The sequence below is a fragment of the Pseudophryne corroboree genome, chromosome 4 (genome assembly GCF_028390025.1).
Source record: "Pseudophryne corroboree isolate aPseCor3 chromosome 4, aPseCor3.hap2, whole genome shotgun sequence".
NCBI classification, from domain to species: Eukaryota; Metazoa; Chordata; class Amphibia; order Anura; family Myobatrachidae; genus Pseudophryne; species Pseudophryne corroboree.
In genome coordinates, this window is record NC_086447.1 from 290,188,668 (window position 1) to 290,210,344 (window position 21,677).

The 21,677-nt window shown below is 46.1% G+C and overlaps 1 protein-coding gene across 1 annotated transcript in view; it reads right to left on the reverse strand.

The window, feature by feature from the left end:
* The window catches only part of SERPINI2 (serpin family I member 2), an 85,702-nt gene that overhangs the window by 49,920 nt on the left and 14,105 nt on the right, over nt 1-21,677 (reverse strand). Inside the window, exons 5-8 of the mRNA XM_063919284.1 lie at nt 21,019-21,213; nt 19,687-19,879; nt 4,419-4,516; nt 1,207-1,293 (exon numbers count right to left, since the gene is read on the reverse strand). Coding sequence (XP_063775354.1) covers nt 1,207-1,293; nt 4,419-4,516; nt 19,687-19,879; nt 21,019-21,213 — 573 coding nt within the window. The remainder of the gene's footprint in view (nt 1-1,206; nt 1,294-4,418; nt 4,517-19,686; nt 19,880-21,018; nt 21,214-21,677) is intronic.

The window sequence follows — 21,677 nt, forward strand, 5'->3', positions numbered from 1 at the left end:
CTAACTGGGTGGGCACATATAAATGCCTGCCCAGTTCGTGAAGTCAGTCATGACGGATCGGGCAGTGTGTATGCACAACACACTGCCCGATCCGCATATAGATATATCTGCAGATCCATAGATCTGCAGCTATATCTACCAGTGTGAAGTGAACCCACCATTAGTCTCATTAATTGCAGGAACATTTCCTGTCCATCCACAAAGAAGGAAGTCTCATGTTTTTGATTCATTAAATCTAGGGGCTTCCATTCAAACCACCCATAAATTCAAGTGTAGGGAGGTACAGCAGTTTCCAGGGATACCTTGGGGCTGATTGCTTTTATTTTGTATCCATGGGTGTTTATTACATTATATATATGTCATTGTTGTTATATATAACGGTCACCCACTGTTTTGCTTACACATTTTGCTCCCAGGGTTGCAGACTGCTAGTCTAACAGTGTTTTAGTTGACAGTTTTGGGGTCATCTCCCCGCCTCCTTGACCCCTATCTCCCCGAGCTTGGTGGACAGGTGTGTACTGTGGTATACAGTATAATAAAAAAAATGTTTTAATTCAAGTGGGAAGGGCAGGCAGTCCCAGTCGTCAGTCCAAGCCCCTTACAGTTGAACCACTCCTGAATTTGGGGAGTTCTCTCAGCTCCTGGAATATTGGGTAACAATCCCATATCGATCAGTAAATCATGGGCCTGCCTCAAAAACAGGACCAGGGGGTGCAGCCTGATCCCCCAGTAACACTATCATTATGTCTATGCAGAGTCGTCTGTCACTGCCGCATCATTACACTGAGGGGGCAGGCTCCTGTTGGCGCAAATTGTAACATACCTCTGCCTGTCACACCAGGTCCTCCCTGACACTGGATCTCCAGGTGACAAGGTATCCAAGCTGGTAAGTATGCTCTAATTGCGTTACAGTATGCCCTGAAGTAAGAGCTTGCTCTAGAAAGCTACAGTCAAAATGTGGGTGAAAAGATAAGCAGCCATAACCATCAAATGAAAATATATATATAATGTACATAAACACACATTTATTCAAATGAGCAGGCTGATACAGGAGAGAATTAGCTTGCACTATGCAAAATACTAAGTTATGTGTTTTTTTTCCAAATTTGGTGTGCCTTTGATGAGTAATCCATTAAACGATGTGGTCTATCTATACAGAAATATCTTCTTATATAATAACAATACAAATGAAAATAAATTCCTTACCAGTTGAGGCAGAGGCTTCACTCCCCGCTTCATTTACTTCAATTGAAACTTTCTGAACAACCTTTGAAATGTATATGTTTGATGTATCTAAAAATAATCCAAAATAATTAACATTATCATCTATCTGCTTATAAAATAACAGAGTTGTTTAATGAAAGTATAACTCAGCTGGTAAACACTCTGTGATGCTGGGTGTGAGGAGCTTTCCACATCACTTCTGTAATCAGTCAACCTATCAGCATCCTGATAGAGTGGGTGGCCAGTAGGGTACAAGACACATTATCGATATGGAGCTGCTGCATCTAGGAGTGAATGTATCCAACATACATTCACATTCTACCAGTAATTCTTCAGCCATACGACACAACTCCATGTCCCGGCAATCATGTCAGTGGCTATTATGACATATGAGCCAAAATATAAAGACATTTTTGCTAGATTTTATTATCCAAATGAAATTTCCTCTGCCATGTGTGTGCCAGTCACACTCCCTCCAGTTTTGCCTTATTTTATGCTCCTGTGTGGGCCCCAACCATTGTTTTTCTTACGTGGGTGTTCCATACCCCAGCCCAGCACTGTCAGTAGTGGTCTTGTGGTTAGAGAATAATGTTATAGGGCAGTGTAGGTGACATCCTATGGGAATGTCCATTTGCCTCTGCTATTTTGTTGCATGAGCTGACCTAACAATGCTGATCAGTAGGTCACCATGAAGAAACACATCGATAATACTATATGTTCTTTTTCAAACATAGGGTCGATTTAGGGATACGGCCTAATATCAAATATTTTCTAAAACCACTACTAGCGGTTACAGAAAATGTTTAACCAATCTATTATCAATAAAAATCAGTTGGGGTACTAATGTCTGGCAGTGGTAAGGGGAGACTAAAGTTGGGTACCAACCTGTGCAATAATAGGAGCGATTACCCGATATCGACTGAAAGGCCCAATGATTGCACAGGTGCGTGTGCAGGAGCGATAGTCAATAAACAGCTTCAAATGCTCCTCCAATGGTCAGATTGGGAGGTTGCATCTTATGGGCTGATGAAGAATTGAGATGCCTGACCTCCTGATCCCCTTGCAGAAAGCACACGCTGAGCTAAAGTGTATACAGGATGCATTCAGAGGAGAGGCGCGCTTGTCTGATCTGAGTGTTCAGCTCATGATGTGTTCACAGCATCATTGCTTTGCCATCTAGTCTAGGTCTGCTATTTCCATGTGTGAAAAAATTGGAAACAAAATGTTATTTATTGTTTCTATGGAAAAATTTGCCTTATTTTACATATACAACTATGTTTACTTTTAGTATAATGGAGGTGGGGTCGTTTGAACCCCTCAGCATTATACTGAGATCCCCTGTGCTGCCATATTGCCACTTCCAGGATCTAATATTGCTCTTTACCCCAACACCCACACTATAGGTGTGGTGGCAAAAGCCCAGTCGACCCCACCACATGCACACACATACACACCTCAGTCCATAGCGTCCCCAGCTCCAAACTGGACAGCTTTGCTAGATTTTGCTATGATAAGAGGGCATTACACTATGCTTTTCACTTAATAGTGGTACCAAGCCCAGCTAGTAAGGTCATTTCCACCTTAACAGGATGACGGCAGAGGGGGATGTAGACCTCGCTAGGCCCTAAGCAAGACAACCATTTAGGGCCCCCCTACCTAAAATAATCCAAAGCACTATATTTTCATTACTGGTTTATACCCACTGCAGGATTAAGACAGGAGCGGCCAACCCGGGGCTACCACACATTAGGGGCCCCCACAGAATGTGTTTTTAATCGGAGGAGACTCCCTCCGGCGGCTCAGCTGTTTATTAACAGCTTCCACCAAGGAGCACCTCCGTACCAGTCTCGCGGGATAGTGAGACAGAGACTGTGAGCGATCTGCTGCTCCAGCGCTGTTCCCTGACAACCGGGTACTCTGTAGTGTGTGTGTGTGTGTGTGTGTGGGGGGGGGGGGGGGGGGGAAGGTTGCTTCTGCAGCAACTTCAGTAGTGGGGGCTCCCTACACGTTGATTTTGCCCCTTACATTATTTGTGTTTTTCCCCTTCTATTCTATTACAGTAAACTACTACTTTCCTCCTTCACTGATTATTACACCATGTCCCCTCACCTCTAATTTCCATTATTACACCACTTCCCTCACTGAATGTATCATGTCCTCATACTCCTCCCAACCTTTCAGTGTTTTAAATCGGAATCCTTGCTAGGTGAAGCAAAGGGGGGTTGCCTCGGGTGGTGGTGGCATGGCTTCCACTGGATGTGCATGGCCTCGTGGCGCTGGCTCGTTTTTTTTTCATTTTTTCATTTTAGGGGCGTGCCCAGCGCTCCCCGAGCAGCTGGGCAGCCCCCGGATCACCTCCTATCACTGAATACATGCCATGCGCACAATGCATTCAGAGATCACTCACTTCTTTGCGGAGCAGAGCAGTGATCTGGGCCTTAAATGGGTCTGGTATGATATACCGGCAGACGGGATGCCGGCTGTCAGAATGAGGACAGAAGCATCCCAGCTGCGAGTCAGCAAGTCCCCATTTGGGCCTCGTCACAGGTTCTATTCCCACTTGGTTGGTGGTGTGGACCCACCAACCAAGTGGGAATTCCAGGTGGGTGTCGGGATTTCTGCAGCCGGTATAATGTCAACTTTTGGGATTCCGGCATCGGTATCCTGAATGCTGGGATCCCGACAGCCTGCATTTTTTTAACTGCATCCCCCTTAAACAGGTGGAAAAGATGCTTATAAACATCCCAGCATATTGAGACTCTCCCACCTAAACTGGGGCAGTTGTCAGCTATGAGCAGCCAGATACATATTGAGGTTGTTGAATCTGTACTATAAAGTATCATAAACGTTAGCAGCTCTTTTTTGTGCACCCAATCTGTTTTGCTGCAGAATGGGGTGTGCTCCAAAAATAGGCATTATGACTCCTTTATGTGTGGTAAATGGCCCCAAATGTGTACCTCTAATGGTTAACCTCTAACTGAACCTTTTATCTCATTTAGCCATCACTAGCTGTATTCTGTCTACATTGCTGGAACTGTCTATGCTGATGTTCAGCATTTTCTTGTAAGATTTTTACTAAATGTTAAAAGTAATTACATTTCAAAGCTGGATTCATCGTGCGGAGCTGTGATTATGTACTGTAGTAGACATAGGATACACTAACTGAATTGATTAATATAAATTACAGATAGCACCTGTTATTCCTGAAAGGTTGCAGTTTTGATTGAAGACATCTGTTACATTCAGATGTAGTAGAGAGCGCTTTAAGTCAACTTTATGTTCTATCTTAAACCTGCGATGAATAGAAAATATGCTATATTTTAACACAATATCAACATGCAGCCTGTCATTTTTCAGTCTCTATCCTATAGAGTTCAAACTGAAAACAAAACACAAACTAAAGGTCACATACAATAAAACTGTAAAGCTGGGTACACACTGTGTGCTCAGCAGAGGCGTAACTAGGGGTTTTGTAGCCCAGGGCAAGATCAATAATGCCCCCCCCCCCCCCCCCCCCTTTATTTCTAGTCAACTTTTTGCTGACACATGACACACACAATCTCTACCTTCGCAACAAACTCTGTACTGATGCTAATGTTCTTCACCATCTCTTGGCTCTTTCATACAGTTACACATGCCTACAAATAATTGGAAACCACCTTAAATGTGATTGTTCTTAATAATGGTTGCAATGGGGAAATAGAAGTGATTGCATGGTAATACTCCTGCCACCAGTTGAGATTAAGGGGCAGATTTATTAAGCTTGGTAAAGTGATAAAGTGGAAGGTGATAATGGACCAGCCAGTCAGCTCCTAACTGTCATTTCTCTGACGTCCTAAGTGGATGCTGGGACTCCGTAAGGACCATGGGGAATGGCGGCTCCGCAGGAGACTGGGCACAACTAAAGAAAGCTTTAGGACTACCTGGTGTGCTCTGGCTCCTCCCACTATGACCCTCCTCCAGACCTAAGTTAGAATCTTGTGCCCGGCTGAGCTGGATGCACACTAGGGGCTCTCCTGAGCTCCTAGAAAGAAAGTATATTTTAGGTTTTTTATTTTACAGTGAGATCTGCTGGCAACAGACTCACTGCAGCGAGGGACTAAGGGGAGAAAAAGCGAACCTACCTAACTGGTGGTAGCTTGGGCTTCTTAGGCTACTGGACACCATTAGCTCCAGAGGGATCGACCACAGGACCCGACCTCGATGTTCGGTCCCGGAGCCGCGCCGCCGGCCCCCTTACAGAGCCAGAAGCAAGTAGTGTTCCGGAAAATCGGCGGCAGAAGACTTCTGTCTTCAACAAGGTAACGCACAGCACTGCAGCTGTGCGCCATTGCTCCTCATGCACACCTAACACTCCGGTCACTGATGGGTGCAGGGCGCTGGGGGGGGGGGCGCCCTGAGGGCAATACAATACACCTTGGCTGGCAAATCATCACAATATATAGTCCCAGGGCTATATATGTGATAAATTACCCCTGCCAGAATCCATGAAAAAAGCGGGAGAAAAGTCAGCCGAAAAAGGGGCGGGGCTATCTCCCTCAGCACACTGGCGCCATTTTTTCTTCACAGTGCAGCTGGAAGACAGCTCCCCAGGCTCTCCCCTGTAGTTTTCAGGCTCAAAGGGTTAAAAAGAGAGGGGGGGGGCACTAAATTTAGGCGCAATATGTGTATACAAGCAGCTATTGGGGGAAAAAATCACTCAGTTATAGTGTTAATCCCTGCATTATATAGCGCTCTGGTGTGTGCTGGCATACTCTCTCTCTGTCTCCCCAAAGGACTTTGTGGGGTCCTGTCCTCAGTCAGATCATTCCCTGTGTGTGTGCGGTGTGTCGGTACGGCTGTGTCGACATGTTGGATGAGGAAGGTTACGTGGAGGCGGAGCAGAGGCTGATAAATGGGATGTCGCCCCCTGTGGGGCCGACACCAGAGTGGATGGATAGGTGGAAGGTATTAACCGACAATGTCAACTCCTTACATAAAAGGCTGGATGACGTAACAGCTGTGGGACAGCCGGCTTCTCAGCCCGCGCCTGCCCAGGCGTCTCAAAGACCATCAGGGGCTCAAAAAACGCCCGTTACCTCAGATGGCAGACACAGATGTCGGCACGGAGTCTGACTCCAGTGTCGACGAGGTTGAGACATATACACAATCCACTAGGAACATCCGTTCCATGATCTCGGCAATGAAAAATGTGTTACACATTTCTGACATGAACCCAAGTACCACATAAAAGAGGTTTTATGTTTGGGGAGAAAAAGCAGCCAGTGTTTTGTTCCCCCATCAGATGAGTGAATGAAGTGTGTAAAGAGCGTGGGTTCCCCCGATAAGAAAATGGTAATTTCTAAAAAGTTACTGCTGGCGTACCCTTTCCCGCCAGAGGATAGGTCACGTTGGAAGATATCCCCTAGGGTGGATAAGGCGCTCACACGTTTGTCAAAAAAGGTGGCACTGCCGTCTTGGGATACGGCCACTTTGAAGGAGCCTGCTGATAAAAAGCAGGAGACTATCCTGAAGTCTGTATATACACACTCAGGTACTATACTGAGACCTGCATTTGCCTCAGCAAAAATAGTGCTGCTGCAGCGTGGTCTGATACCCTGTCAGATAATATTAATACCCTAGACAGGGATAATATTTTGCTAACAAAGAGCATATTAAAGACGTCATCTTATATATGAAGGATGCACAGAGGGATATTTGCCGGCTGGCATCCAGAATTAATGCAATGTCCATTCTGCCAGGAGGGTATTAGAGACCCGGCAGTGGACAGGTGATGCTGCCTTTAAAAGGCACATGGAGATTCTGCCTTATAAGGGTGAGGAATTGTTTGGGGATGGTCTCTGGGACCTCGTATCCACAGCAACAGCTGGGAAGAAAAATTTTTACCTCAGGTTTCCTCACAGCCTAAGAAAGCGCCGTATTTTCAGGTACAGTCCTTTCGGCTTCAGAAAAGCAAGCGGGTCAAAGGCGCTTCCTTTCTGCACAGAGACAAGGGAAGAAGGAAAAAGCTGCACCAGACAGCCAGTTCCCAGGATCAAAAATCTTCCCCCGCTTCCTCTGAGTCCACCGCATGACGCTGGGGCTCCACAGGTGGAGACAGGTGCGGTGGGGGCGCGTCTCGGGAACTTCAGGGACCAGTGGGCTTGCCCACAGGTGGATCCCTAGGTTCTGCAAGTAGTATCACAGGGATACAGGCTGGAGTTCGAGGCGACTTCCCCTCGCCGTTGCCTCACATCAGCCTTGCCTGCTGCCCTCGGAGAAAGGGAGGTAGTGCTGGCGGCAATTCACAAGCTGTACTTCCAGCAGGTGAAATCAAGGTACCCCTCCTTCAACAAGGCCGGGGTTACTATTCCAAAATGTTGTGGTACCGAAACCAGACGGTTCGGTGAGACCCATTCTAAAATTAAAATCCTTGAACACTTATATACGAAGGTTCAAGTTCAAAATGGAATCGCTCAGGGCGATTATTGCAAGCCTGGAGAATTTCATGGTATCACTGGACATCAAGGATGCTTACCTGCATGTCCCTATTCACCCTCTTCACCAGGAGTACCTCAAAATTGTGGTACAGGATGGTCATTACCAATTCCAGACATTGCCGTTGGTCTGTCCCCGGCACCGAGGGTATTTACCAAGGTAATGGCCGAAATAATTATCCCATGCTTGGACGATCTCCTTATAAAGGCGAGGTCCAGGGAGCAGTTGTTCGTCGGAGTAGCACTATCTCGGGAAGTGCTACAACAGCACGGCTGGATTCTGAATATTCCAAAGTCGCAGCTGGTTCCTACGACGCGTCTACTGTTCCTGGGTATGGTTCTGGACACAGAACAGGATAAAAAGGGTTTCTCCCGGAGGAGAAGTCCTAGGAGTTGTCGTCTCTAGACAGAGACCTCCTAATACAAATACAGGTGTCGGTGCATCAATGCACGCGAGCCCTGGGAAAGATGGTAGCTTCTTACGATGAAATTCCATTCGCCAGGTCCCATGCAAGGATCTTCCAGTGGGATCTGTTGGACAAGTGGTCCAGGTCGCATCTTCAGATGCATCGGCGGATAACCCTGTCTCCAAGGGCCAGGGTGTCGCTGTTGTGGTGGCTGCAGAGTGCTCATCTTCTAGGGGGCCGCAGATTCGGCATACAGGACTGGGTCCTGGTGACCACGGATGCCAGCCTTCGAGGCTGGGGGGCAGTCACACAGGGAAGAAACTTCCAAGGACTATGGAAAAGTCAGGAGACTTCCCTACACATAAATATTCTGGAACTAAGGGCCATTTACAATGCCCTAAGTCAGGCTAGACCCCTGCTTCAACACCGGCCGGTGCTGATCTAGTCAGACAACATCACGGCGGTCGCTCATGTAAACCGACAGGGCGGCACAAGAAGCAGGATGGCGATGGCAGAAGCCACAAGGATTCTCCGATGGGCGGAAAATCATGTGTTAGCACTGTCAGCAGTGTTCATTCCCGGAGTGGACAACTGGGAAGCAGACTTTCTCAGCAGACACGACCTCCACCCGGGAGAGTGGGGACTTCATCCAGAAGTCTTCCAAATGATGGTACACCGTTGGGAAAGGCCACAGGTGGACATGATGGCGTCCCGCCTCAACAAAGATATTGCGCCAGGTCAAGGGACCCTCAGGCGATAGCTGTGGACGCTCTGGTAACACCGTGGGTGTACCAGTCGGTGTATGTGTTCCCTTCTCTGCCTCTCTTACCCAGGGTAATGAGAATAATAAGAAGGAGAGGAGTAAGAACTATACTCATTGTTCCGGATTGGCCAAGAAGAGCTTGGTACCCAGAACTCCAAGAAATGATCTCAGAGGACCCATGGCCTCTGCCGCTCAGACAGGACCTGCTGCAGCAGGGGGCCTGTCTGTTCCAAGACGTACCGCGGCTGCGTTTGACGGCATGGCGGTTGAACGCCGGATCCTGAAGGAAAAGGGCATTCCGGAGAAAGTTATCCCTACGCTAATTAAAGCTAGGAAAGAAGTGAACGCAAACCATTATCACCGCATATGGCGGAAATATGTTGCGTGCTGTGAGGCCAGGAAGGCCCCAAAGGAGGAATTTCAGCTAGGTCGATTTCTGCACTTCCTACAGTCAGGGTGACTATGGGCCTAAAATTGGGTTCCATTAAGGTCCAGATTTTCGGATCTATCGATTTTCTTCCAAAATAGAACTGGCTTCACTGCCTGAAGTTCAGACTTTTGTTAAGGGAGTGCTGCATAGTCAGCCCCCGTTTGTGCCTCCAGTGGCACCGTGGGATCTCAACGTGGTGTTGGATTTCCTGAAGTCGCATTGGGTTGAGCCACTTAAATCCGTGGAGCTACGATACCTCACGTGGAAAGTGGTCATGCTGTTGGCCTTGGCGTCGGCCAGGCGTGTATCAGAATTGGCGGCTTTGTCATGCAAAAGCCCTTATCTGTTTTTTTTTTTATATGGATAAGGCGGAATTGAGGACTCGTTCCCAATTCCTTCCTAAGGTGGTATCAGTTTTTCATGTGAACCAACCTATTGTGGTGCCTGCGGCTACTTGGGACTTGGAGGATTCCAAGTTACTGGACGTAGTCAGGGCCCTGAAAAGTATATGTTTGCAGGACGGCTGGAGTCAGGAAAACTGACTCGCTATTTATCCTGTATGCACCCAACAAGCTGGGTGCTCCTGCTTCTAAGCAGACTATTGCTCGCTGGATCTGTAGCACGATTCAACTTGCACATTCTGCGGCTGGACTGCCGCACCCTAAATCTGTACAAGCCCATTCCACGAGGAAAGTGGGCTCTTCTTGGGCGGCTGCCGAGGGGTCTCGGCTTTACAAATTTGCCAAGCTGTTACTTGGTCGGGTTCAAACATTTTTGCAAGAGTCTACAAGTTTGATACCCTGGCTGAGGAGGACCTAGAGTTTGCTCATTCGGTGCTGCAGAGTCATCCGCACTCTCCCGCCCGTTTGGGAGCTTTGGTATAATCCCCATGGTCCTTACGGAGTCCCAGCATCCACTTAGGACGTCAGAGAAAATAAGATTTTACTCACCGGTAAATCTATTTCTCGTAGTCCGTAGTGGATGCTGGGCGCCCATCCCAAGTGCGGATTGTCTGCAATACTTGTTTATAGTTATTGCTTAACTAAAGGGTTATTGTTGAGCCATCTGTTGAGAGGCTCAGTTATATTTCATACTGTTAACTGGGTATAGTATCACGAGTTATACGGTGTGATTGGTGTGGCTGGTATGAGTCTTACCCGGGATTCAAAATCCTTCCTTATTGTGTCAGCTCTTCTGGGCACAGTATCCTAACTGAGGTCTGGAGGAGGGTCATAGTGGGAGGAGCCAGTGCACACCAGGTAGTCCTAAAGCTTTCTTTAGTTGTGCCCAGTCTCCTGCGGAGCCGCTATTCCCCATGGTCCTTACGGAGTCCCAGCATCCACTACGGACTACGAGAAATAGATTTACCGGTGAGTAAAATCTTATTTTTTCAAACCCAGCCTGTGACATGGCAGTAAGGATCTGATTGGCTGGTCCTTTATCACCTTCCACTTTATCACTTCACTGAGCTTAATAAATCTGCCCCTAAGTCACTTAGTAAAAAAAAAATAGCTATTATTATTATCAATTATTTTTTAGGTGCTTAAATTGAAAAGGGAAATTGTTGGGGATAATGGGTATACGTGGTATAAACACGTAGATTCTCCAATAATTAGACTGTGTTACATGATTCTCTGGTCTGATATGACCGCAATACAGTCTAATTCCTCCTCACAAATGTCATATTTCTTATAAAATATAAATTTTGATGTCTTAATATGGGCAGGTACATTTTACATAGCTGCTGCTGTCCCTTTCCTTCCCCGTTGGCTGTCCTCCACCGCTGTGAATTCTGGGATGCGCTTCCCAGCATTCACAGCGGCGGAGGACAGCCTATGGGGAAGGAAATGGGCAGCAGCAGCAGTAGCGCCTCTACCAATTACAGTGCGCTGCTGTGGCTCCCTCCTCCTCCTTCACCCCCGTAGCCGCTGCTCCTCTCCTGTCCTCGGAGGCGGCTGTGTGCTGCGGGCGGCGGTTGCCCGCAGCACACAGCGGCTGACTCATTACATGCCGCGCTGCTTTGGGCCCCTAGACAGTGGCGGGCCCCAGTGCAACGCACTGGTTGCACTGGCGGTAGTTCCGCCACTGTCTTGTGTTATATTTTCTAAGGGCCCTGTTCCTGTCGGATGACAAAACATGGGAATGAATAGGAGAAAGAAAACACGAGAAAAAGCTTGGAGATCCAGAGACAAGAGACAGAAAAGAAAGAAGTGTCGAGGAAAACAGAACCGAAGAGGAAAGCAGGCAGGCCGGACCAACTCAGCAGCCAGAAAGGTGAGGAGATTTGTTGCACGATTACAGAGAGGATGGAACACGTTGGCAGCATTTCTGGAAAAGAAACAGGATCAATTCATAAAAGCATGTAACCGATGTCCCAGATTTTGGCACGTGAGAGACAGGAGAAACGCTGACATTACTGAAGATCCAGGGGAAGGGTGCAGCCATTGGGCAGGCCCGACTACCCTTTCAGCGAAAAAGACCACTAGGAAGGGATCACGAAGAAACTGGGACAGAATTGCAGCATTTCTAAAAAAATAATAAAAATCAATTCATAACAGCATTTAGAAGAGGCCGACCAGGCGCTATGCCCACCAGCCAACAAAACACAGACACTGCCCCCTTAACAGTGGACAAATTCACTTTCCACTCAATACTTGGAGAGGGAGGCTACGGAAAAGTGTTGCTGGCAACAGACGCTCTTCGCAGGGAAAGAGTGTCAATTAAGATCTTAAAGAAGACAGCCCTAATAGAGAACGAGGGCAGCTTGGTCAAGTTTCGGGTCCTTCAGCTGGCACATGAGAGCAATTTCCTTACTCATGGATATGCAACCTTCCAAACACATCGTTATCTATACTGTGTAATGGAACTGGCTAGTGGAGGAGATCTGTTCGATTTTTTTGAGACATCAGAGATGGACCTTCCCACAATAACATTTATAGCGGCGGAATTGGTTTGTGGATTACAGTTCCTGCATTCTAAAGGAATAATTCACAGAGACCTCAAAATGGAAAATGTTCTGCTGACTGCAGAGGGCCATTTGAAGATCACAGACTTTGGTCTAGCCCTAATGAATGTGTATGGAATAATTGATAATGCAGGCTGTTGTGGGACACCAGGCTATACTGCTCCAGTAATGATTACTTGCCAGCCATACAGTGCAGCTGTGGACTGGTTCGCATTTGGGGTTATATTATATATGCTCGCTACAGGATCTGAGCCTTTCCCTGGAGAATCCGTGTCAGAGGTAGCAGCAATGATCTTTGCAGAGGAACCCTCATACGAAGGCCTTGCTGATGGAGTAACAAAGGACTTTTTATCCAAGCTCCTGTGCAAGGACCAGTTCCTCTGGCTTGGGGTAAATGGCGACGTGCAAGAACACCCCTTCTTCTCTTCTATTAACTGGGAAGAGGTAGAGAGTGGAAAAACAGCATCCCCACTCACAGTGCTCAAGAACGCCATGGATCTAGATAAACAGAATATTCCTGTGCCCCACAGTGACATTTTCAGACAACCAATTCCTACCATGGACCTGGGGCTATTTGACAACATTCAATTTGTATGCCCTGTATGGAGAGAAACGTACCATAATGTGCCAATGCAATCAGATCTTATACCCTAGACATACAATAGCGTGAAATAGAAACATCTGCAATTCTTAAAACATCTTGTTCCTTCTGCATCAGCTGCCTATTCCAACCTTCATTGCATCCCTCACTATACACTGTCTGCCGCCTGCCCTGACCTCGGCTACGTCTCTGGAAATGCATGGTTTACCACCTGACCCACTCCGGCTACGTCCCAGGAGATCTGCCTACTACAATATAGTGGTAGGCTGGACATATAAGCTAGCGTAGGGCCTTGCAGAAAATTGGGGTCCCTTGATGATGGGCTGCAAGCTTAAATGTTTTGATCAAAATATGACAAATTACCCTCTGTTTTATTTGATACATGCACACAGATTTGCAGTATATTATTGTTAGCACCGACAGCAAAACTTTTTTGTATACAGATGTGACCTGCTATCCTTGGGACAGTGCAGCATAGCGGGCGCATGTGATCACATGCTTCCACTATGCTACAGACTTGAACAGGAGCCGACACGCGCATGCGCCCGACTCCCATTTACTTCAAAGGGACCCGGCTGCGATGCAAACACTTGCGGCATACGGCAATGCGTTTGCATCACAATCCAGCTACAACGTGTTGCTATAGTCAGCAGCGCATAGCGGGACACGTCTGTACATATATGGCATTAATACTGCCATGCAGATGGTACCATGCACACAATTGGTATAACCAAGCACAGGTCTAGTGCTATGATGGCAGCTTTCAGTCAAGGCTATAAAAGGCCTAGTTGGGTGCGGCTCACTAGCCAGCCCTGTATAGATGCTCCCCTCTGTATCTGGGAGGGGAGTACATGTAACTGCAATGTAATGGTGTGCTGGGCATATACGCTAGTGTAAAACAGAAACTTGCAGGAAATTGGGCTCCCTTGATGATGGGCTGCAAGCTGAAATATTTTGATCAAAATATGACCAAATCCCCAATGTTTTATTTACTACATACACACAAATGTGCAGTATATTATTGTTAGTGCAGACAGCAAAAGCCTTAGTTTTGTATACACATTAATACTGCCACACAGCTGGTTCCATGTACAAGATGCAGATCAGCTCTGGCAAAATACCTCAGGTAAGTCACCTATATAAATATGTACCAATGTGACACAATAATGGCAATAATATATAAATGTAATAGCAGCTGAATGAGCCGCCTTTGGAGTAAGCTGCCATCCTACTCCAGACGTCCACTTACAAATATAGACCCACTGACTTCCCCAGCTATGTCATGCCACCCTAGCACCCTGTACATACTCGTGCTGCTGACAGCAGTGGTACGGCATCTATCAGGGTGGGGGGGGGGGGGTCTCTGTGTAGTAAGCAAAAAAAGCCAATCTTAAGAGACTAAGCACCCCCAGAAACACCTCAAAAAGACTGTGTGTGCCTTCTGTTACTGCTACAGCAATCCTTGCTAAAACAAATTATATTATATACACAGACACACTAACATTTGCCCGTGCCTTTGTTCGCATGGATATCTGTTATTGCTCAGCAGAACTAATTTTACAAGGACATTAGTGCATTGTAATATTGTGATTATATGTACACATTGGGCCCAATTCAATTCGATGACAGTTGAATAGCGGTAAGAATTAGCTCCCGGGGCTAATCAATACAGTGCAGTGGTAAGTCGGAGAATGTCCGTTCTCCCGGACTAAACAGGGTGTTTTGTCCGGAGAATCAGCATTCTCCGACTTAAGTACCCTGTACGACGCTGTTTCCGGGGGTACGAGAAGAAATCATGTCATTGGGCATCACAGGGTGCTTTATTGAATAGCCCCAGGAGCTACAGTAATTCCTGGCACTATTCAACTGTCATCAAATTGAATCGTGCCAATTGATCACAAAATTTCTTTGTAAACAATATATGCAGGGGATGCCGTGGCCTCTATTCTGACCTCTGGCATCCCGGCCGCCTGAATATTCTACCCAACCCGTGTAGGGTCTGCACATTCCAGATGGAAGGAGGAGGACAATGTCACAGTTGGCAAGTGTACTGCATTTAAGTGGCAGTACATATCTGAAAGTGTACTGCATATAAGTGGCAGTACATATCTGAATAGCAGAAGGGTACAGACTTGCCTATAGGAAGCCTATGATGGCCTCCCAGCACCCCACACACCCAATGATGCTGCATTGGAGGAAACACCACCCAATCCCGCTGCTACTGGCTGGGTGGCTTTAACTACCCGCTCCTTGGAAGAAGCTGGTATTCACCCGGCGGAGTCTGCGTTCCCCTCCCAATCCCAGTCCCCTGTGCAATTCAGGAAGCAGGGATGGCATACCACCGCTGCCGATACAGTACTAGTATGTACCTCTGGTTAAATAAAAAACACACTGCCACCGGCGCCAGGTAATACTGCGCATACACTACCTGGACGGTAGCGCCCACCCTCTGCCGGGTCTCCACAGCACCCAGGGCACATGCCCCGCTCGCCCTGCCTCAGTTACGCCTATGGTGCTCAGACTGAAAGGCCAACATATTGGAACCTGGGACACATTGAGAGATGTTAATGAAGGAAGGAACGATCACTGTTCCGTCCTTCATTAGCAGACATGGTGTTGCTAGCGATAACGTCAGGTTTGATGTGCAGCACTATCAGGCATACTATCGCTATTGGCAAACACACTGCCAGATATGTGCCGAATTGAGAGATATGTCGGTCCAATCCGCCAGATCAGATGAAATAGCGCTCAGTGTATACAGAGCATATCTTCCATTGAGCTGTTGCCCAAGGGTCCCAGGATACCAAGGGCCCATGGCCGACAATCACACGTGCACTGAAGGATTTTGCAGCATGCAGGGGGTGGGAGCTGCAAGCCCACAAAGCATGAGCATGGTGAGTCCACACTCACTGCAATCTATCTATCTATCTATCTATCTATCTATCTATCTATCTATCTATCTATCTATCTATCTATCTGTCTACAGCATATCTCACATACATTGGTACATTGGTACAATGGGTGTATAGTGGGGAACACAGAAAGCACACAGTTCAATCATAAAGCATGCATAATACTGGAAAATGCAGGCATACATACAGTGTCGGACTGGGGCATGTAGGGCCCACCGGGGGAATGCAGTGGTAGGGGTCCATGTTAGGGGTGTGGCCAGTCTGCAGAGGGGGTGTGGCCTGCTACCTCATTGGTTTGACTAACCATTAGAGAGTGCAACGTCTGGGCCCCTACATAAATATATACAGTAAATTCAGCTGCTGCATGCATAATAATGTATCGGATTAATAACAGATTAATAACAGCAATGCACTGTAGAAAATACACCATAGTCCAGTGTAAGGTAACATATGTATGATGTATAATTCAAGTGCACAGCCTGGAACCTTATCCTTAGAGCAAAAGGTGGGTCCCCAGGCAGTAGGGCCAGTCCAAGCCTGTATACATATAGCAAAGCAGTAAATAGTCTGTGGACAATAGGCAGTGAAAGCAATTTAAACTGGTATATGTCTATATATATTGCATGAATCATAATGTAATCAATTTTGAAGACAATGAAATTAAGTATTATTCAGAAATGATTAGTGATACAAGAAATGAGCAATCTACACTCCTGTATGAACACAAATATCAGACAATTTACATTGTGTAGGATTGGTGGCGTGGAGGCCTGTCCTTTTTCATTGATACAGAATAACAGCACCAATGACAGTGTGGATAGTGTAGGTTAATTGGTTTCCAACAAATTTTTTTTACTGTAGTATATAATTGTGTATGTGTACTTGGTCCTGCTGTCAAATTCTATGCTTTATGTAACCATCTGTTTTTCCTTCAAACATCTGCACTGGATACAGCTACTAATCTACTCCACATTGCTCAGACTTGCTCACTGCTACAATCACTCATACCTTTTGCCAGTGTCTCAGTGGGGGGCCTTTTGGGAAATGCCCTATAGCCCTGCTGATGTCTCATCCAGGCATAGGATCTTGCCAGTGGCGGGTTGGGGCAGGGCTGTTTATAGCTAATTTGGCTGCCAGAGCGTGAATTAAAAATGTGCCCCCCCATTGACCTTAAAAAAATGTGCGCACCCCCCATAGAAAAATACAAATTTGCGCATGCTCTCGGAAAGGGGGCGTGGCCTTGCTTAAATGGACGTGGTCTCGCCTGAAAAGTCTACCTTACACCCCAGTTTTTGACCTTGCACCAACAGACCTCGGCCACCACAGGAAAAAAAAAAAATTCCACCATATTAAGCCCCACGTAGTAATGCCCCCTGCACCATATTATGCCACACACCGCAATGCCCTTGATACGTTATGCCCTACAGTAAAGCATCTAATTACTCTTAAATTACCTGCTCGTTGCCAAGGGTTTCACGCTCTGGGATCCATGCTGGTTGCCAGGGGTTTTGTGCTCCTGGACAGGTGTCATGATCGTTGCCAGGGCTGTGTAATGCTAGTTGCCAGGACTGTGTAATGCCAATTGCCAGAGCTGTGTAATGCTAGTTGCCAGGGCTATGTAGTTCTCTTTGTAAGGGGTGTTTACAGTGCCCCGCTGGCCGGCCGGCCGCCAGCCTGCCAGCATCTCCCTCCTCCCGCCCGTCCGCCTGCCCGCCAGTTGCTTTGGCCTGAGTCCTGGTGCTCCCCCTCCTCCCTGTCATTAGTACTCCACACGGGGGCGATGTTTCGTGTAATGACACGTCTGCTTTGTGATGTCACGATGCAAGTGCGTCATTATGTGAAACTCCACCCCCCGAGTGGAATAGTAATGACGGGGAGGGGGGACACCAGGAGCTACCAAAAGAGCTGCGGCGGGCGCCCCGTGCAATGGCACACCTCACCCACCGCAAGAAACGGCTCTGGGTTGGGGTTGGGAGACCGGGGTTTGGAATCCTGGAGGTCAGCATACCAACCCCGGGATCCCGGCAGTAAAATGCCAGGGGAAGGGGGGTATGGTGCGAGCGTAACAAAGCTAGCTGCGCTCGCCACAGGTTCTATTCCTATGGATGTCGCAGCAATAGAGCCTGTGGGTCGCCATTCCGACTGCTGGCATTTTGAGCAATTGGGATCCCGGCATTGGCATGGTGACCGCCGGGATCCCGAGCGCCGGTCACATGACTGCATCCTCATCGGCATCCTTGTAGCGGCACACATGGGGAGCACAGCACAGACTCTGCTTCGGGCAACTGAGTCACTTTTGTCAATGAAAATGTTTTCCCTACTAAGTGTCAGTGTTTGCCTGGGGCCAGGTGTCCTTGTGACATGGGGTGATGGGGAAAGTTGTGTGTGACTGGGGGGTGACATCTAGTGATGCTGTCATCGCTATCTTCTTACATGCTACTGATGCACAGTCGGGAACACCGTATTAATGTCCTTATACCACAGCTACTGCACTGCAGGAAGCTTTAGTCTATTACTGTGATAGCAGCTCTGATCAGCGCACCCCTGGTGCATAAGGGATAACTTTTTTGAATGATTTGCGGTACACACTCCCTCCTCCCTCTTATATGAGTGTCCATTGCTCTGCAGAGACACGACCAGTGGATGTCAGAACAGGGATGCCTCCTATGTGGAGAAACAGCACTGGATTGCAGGAGGAGTGAAAGTTATGATTTGGTTTTTAATTTATTCTCCTTAATGGGTGAGTAGGGGCCCCAGTGGATTGCTTTGTCCAAGGCCTACAATCCTGTTAAGAGGGCCCTGAGTGTGTACCCAGCTTAAGTGTATGACTAAACACCCAATAGTGAGTCTGGCACAGTATAAAGCCATGAAGCTGCTTGGGAGTGAAAACAATCAGTTATAGAGAGAACTACAGTATATTGCAGGTTATTATTACTACTTGTACATGTAAAGTTGCCAATAGAAGGGTTGATTCAGAGTTGCATACACAACTGAATTGCATTCCCCTGATACAGATATGTATAATCAAAGGTGGCGCATCTATGTTTCTGCACCGCCCCTATCCAGCCACTTGTTAAGGTAGCCATCACCATAATCAGTTCTCATATGCACTGATATATACATGATATATGAGATCTGTCTGAAACCAAATAGATCTCAGCAATCACTCACTTTTAAATAACCCAGAATTCTTTCTACATGTCCATAACATACTTTCAGGACCAACTGCACAATGTGTGACCCAGCCGAAGGCACGATGTAATGTAAGGTGGAAAGGATAGATATATTACACACCTCCAAGTTTAGGTCACTGTAATACCCCTTTCACACCAAGCTTCTGGCCTAGGATATTGCTGGGACAAAACAGGTCCTGGCTTAGTGTGAAAGGGCCTACTGGGTTGCATTACCTGGGAATCCAACCCTGGTTCCTACCAGGGAAGAACCTGGTAGCACCCCGGGTAGCCAGCAGTCTGAACAGCACAACATGGGTTATCCAACCTGGGTCACGCTAAAAGGACCAGAGAGTTGGATCACCAGCTCTTGGAGATGATGTCATCTCAAAGCATTAGCAGATCAGGCAAACCTCACATGGGTGTGAATGGGGTTTCAGCCACGGCTTGAAACCATGTTCAATAACCCAGGTTGGATCCAGTAATAGTAATCTGTTTTGGAAGATGTTTTCTGCACTGATGCTGCAACATGCTTTTATGATTTTAGATGCACTTATCATCCTATATAATTAAAGGATAACCCTGCTCCTCACCTCTCTGGGGGAAATTTAAGTGTTTTACATGCAGACGGCCACTAGATGGCGCCCATTGGAGCTTACATTACTATTATGTTGTTCCGTCATTTTGACGGGCTAGTAACTAGTCAGTAATAATGAGTGACATTAAAATAAAACCCACCTTGGTAAACTAATTTCAACCATTTCCTCTGTCATCTTGGTTTCCCAGCCCTTTAGTATGGGTGCTGTCAGCGTTTTTTCAAAGTCTTCTATTTCCACGTTTTCTGCAGGAAGAGCTATAACTAAACTGAGTTTGTCCCCTTTGTAGGGGAGTTCCAAAACTTTATATTTCAGATTATTTTCTCCGAAATATCCTGAAACAAAAATAAGGAAATAAGTGAGACATCTAAAGATAAGAATTGAGAGGTGCCACAATCGGCACGGTAGCATGATAACCACTAGATGGTGCAGTGTAGCACAAGCATGTTCCTGACAGTGTTTTGGTGCACAGAGCTTTTCTATTTGTGTAAAGAGGCTTGGTTGTCTGCCTTGTGAGTGCATTTGAAGTGCACTCCCACATCCTAGTGATTGGGACTACCATTAAAAAATCAGCCTACAACTACAGTACATCAAAGTCCATCTACTGTTACTTTAGCTCCATCACCAAAGTCAGAACAATTTAGATTAAATGATGTCTTGACATCAGACTTTTATATTTATAATAAGCATTTGCCTGGTTTCCACCATCTGTGGTTACATGGAAAAAACACACTGTTTTGCATGGAGAAAAATGTGGCCACCTGCAGCACAGGGACTGCCTATCTGCCTACAATCCTATTTAAATTGTCTCATCTCACCAACAGTATCTACAGTACATTTTACAAAATGAAGCATGTTGATGCACGTACTCAGCAAGGACCTCCCCCAATTTGCTTAGCTCCTCCCATCAGAAAATACTGTATTTTGCATTATTCAGACCCCGCCTTCCTAGCCTGCTAGTCAATCAAGTACATTCATTGAATTATGGGAAACACACATTTTGCATTTTTCAAAATAATGTTTTTCTGTAAGCATGAGCTCAGTGGTTTAAAGTTATTGATTGTCCAATGGAAACAGTACTTGTCATTAGTGCAAACTAAAACTTTGCTGATTGATAATCCCAGGTGACTATTTTAATACTAATTAGTTATAGTATTGCATTAGAATAATATTAAACCCACATATCTCACATACCCACTTCTTCATGACCCCCACTTACCCAACCAGAGACTAGAATGTGACCTTCAAGCTATTCTTCAATCGTTGATATACAATCTAAGGCGGTATACTTACTGCACATAATTGAACAGATTGGCTTCTACAGGAAGTATGGATTTTGGGTATTTCAATGTCAGATTGGTTTCCACAGAAAGCAATACTTTAGGGTATTTCTGCATCATTACTTTCCCATCTGTTGAGCTACCTAGATGTACTTACTATATTGAACATGTTTTTTTTTCTACAGGTGAATTACCAAGCTTTGTTGCTAAATGAAGATGCATCATGGGTATCTTGGTAGTAATGCCCCGTTTCACTGTGAAGTCTTGTGAGTAAGTCGCCTCTGAGCTAAACTTGTGTTTCCATTCTCCTTTGAAATAAATAGCATTGACCAAAACAAGTCGTATGAGCGGTCCAAAGTCTCCGCTTGTAAACATGTTTCTGATTTTGCCTGTACAAAGAAAGGTAAAAAAAATAGTTCTATTTAGAGGAGATATGTGGTCTTGTTGTAATCCTTTTTCTAAAAGACGCTTTTTTTATTGAAGTTTTCTGTGAACGGTATATGACAAGCTTTTATAAGCTTGTGGCTTTTATGGGGAAAAGGAATTACATGGTTTGGATGTGTCTGTCTTGTATTTTTTTTTTTTTTTGCTGACATTTCTGTCAATAGGTTTTACCAGCATCCAGTTAGGAAATTGAATTACTTGATGGGGATAAACAAAAATACCCAGAATCTCCAGCACCTGAAAAAGCCCAACAGAACATAAAGTGGCTCATATTTAACACACTCATTTTAATATGCAGATTTTTACTTGATTACATGATTTGTTTACTTGAATCTATCGAATTTATGAAGTTGTTTTAGAATTGCTCACTGGCTGTATAGTTCAGTAGATTTGTATTGCATTAGTCTAA